We start from the raw sequence: 6,950 nt of genomic DNA on the forward strand, positions 1-6,950 counted from the left end.
TACCTTTCTTGTTCATACTTGAAGTATATGCGATCATAATACAAACCTTCATGTTGCACCAAAGTGAATGATGTTGCACTAAAGTGATAGATGTTGGGCCACTAGTGATCATGATGCTCCATCATGTGTTTGGTTGATGCTCATGAGCTTGAAGGTTCCAGAAGCATCTGCATGACACTTTGTGATTGGTTGGAAATTAGGGCATCCCATAAATAGGCTAATTATAGATGGGTCTGGCCCATCAAATTTAGAGTTTCCCATGTTTGCCTATAAATATGCTCATCTTCTCATTATTGTAAATTGTTAGATTTCTGTGAGAGCTCAAAGTGGGATACAATTTTGAGTGGTTGTAATAGTTCCAAAAAGTTAATAAAATCTTCTCTCTCGTTCGCCCATGGACGTAGATAACCTTGACTGAACAACGTAAATTATTATGTTTTTTTATTTATGTTTTTCAGAAGTTTTTCACAAGCTCATCGAAGTTTGTTTTGATATTTGTCTGAAGTACTTAACTTGTTTTGTTGTCACTGAACACTGTAACACTTCCAGTTGGGATATTTTTGCAATTCAAGTAAAAAAGACTTGATTCTTTTTGCCTTGCGTTCCTTGTAGTCTTAGACTACATATAGGCACGTTTAAGTTACTGATATATTGCACTAAAATTTTAATTTACATAAGCATTTCAAGGCGATTCTTAACATGTCCTAATACTTTAACATCTTATAAAATTAAAATTTTCTTGATGTTACACAATTGCATAAACTACCACATGTGGATGTCATCGTTAGGATGGACCATTGACATGAATGAAGGGTGGGAAGACATGTGAACAACCAATTTAATCATTTGATTCTTGGTTGATGTATGTAACTCCAAGCATTCCACAACATCATCATCACAAGCCAAAAGTACCAATTCCGAGTCATCGTCTATATACTTGATTGTAAAATTTCCCATATCATATATATTAAATCGCCTCATTATCTCTCGCTGTAAATCCCCAAAACCCCAATTCTTCGACATCCGAAATCTTATTTTCTCGTCACTATAAGTGGCTTTAACCCTGAAAATATCTTCATAAATTGAGTTGGGGCTCTTTGGTGCCGGCGGGATACCTTCATTGTCAACTAGTTTTTTGTTTGGTGTTGAAAGCAAAGCATTCCTGTTGTTGTACCTCTGTTTTCATATAATAAAATAATGAAAACTAATTTTAGTGTATTTATAACTATGTTATAAAAGTGTATAAGCAGAGAAAATTGTCTTACAAGGAACATTTTCTTTTGCGACAAGTGAGCATTTTCATTATGCACAACATTTCCAGATGAACTACTTGAACCATGGTTACAAGAAGATGGAGAATCAGATGGTGTTACGGATTCTTTTAAGATATTGACTCGATTGTTGACTTTTGGTTTGGGATTTGGTGAGATAGGGGGGTTTAATTCTGGGAAATTGTTATAGAATGATCCAAGTTTAATCATCCCATCAGCACCTTGGACCGAATCGATGATGACTTGGAGTTTCTCTAAAGAATGACTTACTTTCTTGATCTTTCGTGATGGCCATCTCATGATTCCATGTTGTCTGCATATTCGTTTTAGAGTAGTGGGGCACACTGAAAACATTGAGGAAAATTAGGGAATGATGTTTAGAGATTTTTGGATGAAATACCAAGAAACACAATCTACTTTCACCATTTTATCGATTTACTCGCTTAACTAATTTCACCTTTTGAGAACTAGGTATCCGAGGAAATAGTTTTTTTAACAGTCAAAAAAATATAACTATTTTATGACTATAGAAAATTAAAGTATTGAAGTTCGAGTATCCAACCCCCAATGCTCTTGGCAGCGTCCTTAAGACTCCCAGGAAAGTATTGTTGGATAACTTGTAAACTTATGTTCCTCTCTGTCTTCGCCCGACTCTTTATGCTTGAACGTTTCGATTGTCCTCTTAATCCGTTTCCGGTTACCCACTCTAGATAAGTTTCCTTTTCGAGCTCGCAGAATCCAAATCCATTATAAACTTGGTTTATCATTTTAAATTCTTCTTCTTGTTCTTCCTTGTGACATCCAATGGACAAAATGACATTTTTGCCCCTCTCCTTAGCTTGAATCATATCCGTCATCCAAGATTCACCTAGGGGGTTCGTTTCTTCTTCTGGTTCTTCCTTATGACACTCCATGGACACAATGACCGTTTCACCCCTCTCTTGAGCTTCCACCATATCGGATATCCAAGATTCGTCATGGCTATTCATGTCATTCATTAGTTCTTCATCGTTTATCAAATGCAAGCTCCAGGAAACATGTTTTATCATCAAAATTATCGAGCTTCGGATATGTTTTTGTTCTTCATCTCGTTTGCAATCGCGGGGCAGGAAGAACTCGAGGATGAAATCGGTGGGTCCGGTGTAGCAGGTGCTACGAAGTCGTATTGATATGACACCATTCAACCCATAATAAGAACTTATCGGATAATCAGTCCTACAAAAATCATTAATGTCATTAAAGCAAAGTTGGTTTCTACCCAACGCTTTACCAGCGATACCTTCTCCTGGTACGAGTTGCTCGCCTGAGGTCCCCTCGAAGAAGGATAAAATCTCGGGATCAAAAACATATGAAGCAGATTTGATAACGGAAAAGGAATTAACATGTTGTTGGGATCTCGCTTCACATGGGCCCCATGTTTGAGCTAATGGTAATTTGAATGTGTTGCATATGGTTTTTACAACATCTCGAATCTCTGCAATTACCACATCGTGTGCTTCTTTGAATTCCTGATCAATAGCGACGTACTTTCCTTAATCATTTGGTATATTTTTTAATGTATAATGCTATAATTGGGTAGGTTTTAAAAAAATTGGAAGTAGGGTTGCTATTTCATGCATTTAGATATATCAGAAACAAGTTTTAAAGTGCGATTGACTGGTTGATGAGTTCTTAATGTATTGCTACCTTTGTGTTTGGATGAATCAAGGACTCCGAAGTCCTTAGATCAACAGCCTGCAAGTGAAAATTGATTCAGAAAAGTTTAACCATGAAACTAACTCATTTAACAGAAAAAAAATTTCACCGAGATATGATTGTGGTCTAACTAAACCAACAGAAATATGAGTTTCTGAAACATCATGAATCACCTTGTTATTTGGTTCTGGGCGAATGAGAAATGTAAAGAATAAATGTGCATCTCTGTGTGTGTGTGTGTGTGTGTGAGAGAGAGAGAGAGAGAGAGAGAGAGAGAGAGAGAGAGAGAGAGAGAGAGAGACCTCAAGCGCTTTACAGATGTTTTTCAGTTCATTCGGGAAGTTGACTTTCTGGGAAGTTGTCACCACCTCAACAACACCCAAGCAAGTTTCACCATCTAATTCAAAAACAGGGAGGTTGAGACACCCACAAAGGTTGAGTTTTTGAGCATAAATGACGCGTGGGTCATCCCCTTCTGCAACAAATCGAAGATCTGGAGTGCATGTGGGAAACTTCTTCATGAAAACATGGCTAGGTAAACCGATCATCTCAGTGGAATCATAATCAGCTGCGAACTGGTAGTTTTTTGAAAGCTCTCGATAGTTTGAGAGGTTTGCGTTATCGGAGTTAATAATGAATGATTTGCTTGCTGTGGTTAGGACTTGTTTACCATGTCTAATTACAGGCAGCCATAGTTGAACAAGAAGGTCTGTGTACACTGAGCAACCTTGGTACAGATTTTCAAAGGCTTGAATCAACTGATCATCAAAGACTTCTTGATAATCATCAAGAGGGTGAGGGTGCGTATCTGATTCCTCTGGGGAAACGATTGGATCAAAACAACTCATGAATTTGTCTGTGGGACTAAAGTAAGAAGGTGAAAAATTCAAAAGGGTTGAAGAAGACAGAATAGGACTATCAAAATCAAGACCGTTTTCTTTAATGGATCCAAACATGATGGTTTGATCATCCATAAAGAAATTTTCTTCTTCTTCTTCAAGTCAAAGTTCTATAACGATTAAAAGAAAAGGATTCAGGGACCAGAGCGGAAGAGGTTCACGTAAATGTAAAGCAAGAATAGCAACGTCCAGGAACTCTTATCGTCTTTCTTCAAAAACTAGATGTGTCTGTGTCTCACAAACATTATTCTTTAGAAGAACTGCATATTCACAAGCGCACCTCAGCAAGATTTTCAAGCATCAACAAAAAGTCGGAAAAAAAAAACACAAAGTCATCCAAACCAAACAAGAAACATTATAATGGAGAAAACTGTTCGACGTATACCACATGACAAAATGACAAATCAAAAACACAAAGTCATCGAAACTAAACAACACAACATGCGAAGTCCAACCTCTTTGATGTATTAGTCACAAATAGACATGATAAAAATAAAAACAGTGAAAAGCAAATTGAGACAAGTCCAAAATATCTTCAATCTAATGTCACAGACAGATTCATATGACTACAAATTTAAAAGCCAAGTGTACAAAACAGTGAAAAACAAATTGAGCAACTTACTTGGGAATTTAGTGGAGAAGAGCGAAGGAAGATGAATTGAATCAGGTAGATTTACAATTCCAGAAAGTGAAATCTGAGCTAGCCACTCAGCCTCTAATGTGGTCGACCTACACAAGATTCGGTTCTGCTGGTCTTTTATAGAGGAAACAATGAATCTTTAGAGAATCAACGATACCCATAGGTGACGTAAGACTATAAAATTAACACAAAATTAACCAGCCCACCTTTATCTTTTGCATTCACATGCACAAGAATCTCCAAGGAGACCATATAGAGATGGCATAAAAGCCTTATAAAATCATATCATATTATCTTATCATATCATATTATATCATCATCCACTTTACTATACATAGTAAAGGAAACATGTTTTCTTTCACCATATCTATTTAAAACTCACAACCAAAGTTGTTAAAATTGGGATCCTGCGTAGGATATTTTTTGGTTTGAAAGATCGATCGGGATTGTGATCCTAAAATCGCATAAAATATAAAATAATTTTAATTTATAATTTTAAAACATGCAAAATATTTCAAACATTCAATTTTCTATTCAAAATTTAAAAAAAAAACTTCAAAATATTAGTCATCAGACACAAAATAAAATGATAAACTGTAAATAGGAAAATGATAAAAGACATAAAATTGAAAAAAAAAAACCAAGGTAAGGTAGGATCAGATCGGATCTCAATCCTACAATCATACATGCAATCCTACACCAAATACAATCTGTTTACGAGCTGACTTGTTTTTCATACCTGGGATCGTACGATCCTACGATCAGGATCGCAATTTTGACAACCATGCTGCAAAATCTTAATATTTTAATATAATACATTTAGTTTATTAACCTAAATATGTTTTTAGTTATAAACATTATTTTAAATGGAAGATTTCTTGAACTATTAATATGATATATTTAATTTATTGACTTCAGTATATTATTAAATGCATAATTTAAATTGATATATCAAATAAACTTAAAAATATAGTGTAAATTTAAAACCTAAAGTACAATATCTAATAAACAACATAGATTTTTTAAAATAAAAAAAAGAAAATATTAAATACGATAAATATAAAAAAACCTAAATTTAAAAATCGAATTAACTAAAAGATATCCAAAAACTATTTTTTATAATAACTAAATTTAGTTATAGTTTTTTTTAAATTAATTTACAATAATAATAATTAAAAATATCATAAAGTTATAAATTAAATTATGTTATATTATAGATATCCGTTCATAATTTAAATAATTATAATGATGAAATTAAAACATCATCAGATAATTTTAAAAACTAATAAATCATAACCATAGTTAATTAAAATAATTAAGAAATATAAGTAGTTTTTTACACGTGTAAAAGGGTGATTATAGACCTATAAATTATTTCATTTTATTAAATGTTATTTTATCTATTGTTTAAATTAATTATAATTTTATATCAACAAAATGTAATAACTATTTTTCTAGTTAATATAAACAACATAAATTTTTTCAATAACATATTATCACCAAATGTTTAACTATATAATTTTATTTCGCGTAATGCACGAATATTCGCCAAGTTAACACTAATCATCGAACCTTTATCTTTTCAATTGACATCTACAATCAAATAATTTAAAAGATTTTTATTTCATTAACACACTAGCAACTCTAGGTTGTGGTTGCGAGCCGTGGCTTCATACAATAACATTATAACATCAAGCTCATTAATATACTCGTAGCCCTGTATTTGTTTGGGCACGTAGTGGCATCGTACAATAGCATTGTAACATCGTACCATAGCATTATAGCACAAGTTAATTGTTTAGTTTCCATAATTTTCCATAATATGTGCTGGACATAATAATAGACCTAATACTATAATGAATTAATGATATTGCTAGTAATTTATCAAAGAAGCCATTACCCGTTTGAGTGAGTGTGGGAAAGAAATAACCAAATCAATTCATTCAAACAAACTAAACAATATTCTCTGCCGACAAAATAAAATAACTTCCAAGTAAAGGGAATTTAATCGTATTTTATTAAGTTCGATGATGGACCAAATACGAATTTATATTAAATTTCATAAAAATCAACCAATAAAAAATTTATTGCATTAGTTTTAGGATAAAGTAATATTATTTCACTTTAGTAACTAATAATCGATACAATAGTCCAAGATACACAAGTTGGATTAAACTTTTGATATCATATTTAAATTCAACCAATGAACTTATGAAACTATAAATGGTGTTCCAAAGGGTTTGAGTTATCCATAACAAGTTAACAACACCTTATTAGTCCACTGATTAAAAATTAATATATATATATATATATATATATATATATATATATATATATATATATATATATATATATATATATATATATATATATATATATATATATATATATATATATATATATATATATCGTTAGGTTCATTTGAGACCACTTATATTTTTTGAG

General features: G+C 32.5%; 1 protein-coding gene across 1 annotated transcript; it reads right to left on the reverse strand.

Annotated features, from left to right (window-relative positions):
• Positions 1-708: 708 nt before the first annotated feature.
• On the reverse strand, positions 709-4,320 carry LOC111899737 (protein NLP2). Its single transcript, XM_023895588.2, has 5 exons — positions 3,269-4,320; positions 2,958-3,005; positions 1,834-2,779; positions 1,266-1,615; positions 709-1,176 (listed from the first exon to the last, which is right to left on the reverse strand). Exons 1-5 carry the CDS (start codon positions 3,938-3,940, stop codon positions 763-765), a joined length of 2,430 nt encoding a protein of 809 aa, XP_023751356.1. The 5' UTR covers positions 3,941-4,320; the 3' UTR covers positions 709-762.
• Between the last annotated feature and the right edge of the window lie 2,630 nt (positions 4,321-6,950).

This window comes from Lactuca sativa, chromosome 4 (assembly GCF_002870075.4).
Source record: "Lactuca sativa cultivar Salinas chromosome 4, Lsat_Salinas_v11, whole genome shotgun sequence".
NCBI classification, from domain to species: domain Eukaryota; kingdom Viridiplantae; phylum Streptophyta; class Magnoliopsida; order Asterales; family Asteraceae; genus Lactuca; species Lactuca sativa.

Bases quoted from the DNA above. Each gene is read 5' to 3' on its own strand.
- LOC111899737 (XM_023895588.2), bottom strand. From the start codon at position 3,940: ATGGATGATCAAACCATCATGTTTGGATCCATTAAAGAAAACGGTCTT. The intron at 3,006-3,268 runs GTCTCTCTCTCT...TTTCACTTGCAG, and splicing joins ACATCTGTAAAGCGCTTGAG to GCTGTTGATCTAAGGACTTC. The intron at 1,616-1,833 runs GTTGGATACTCG...CAATGTTTTCAG, and splicing joins CGCTGCCAAGAGCATTGGGG to TGTGCCCCACTACTCTAAAA.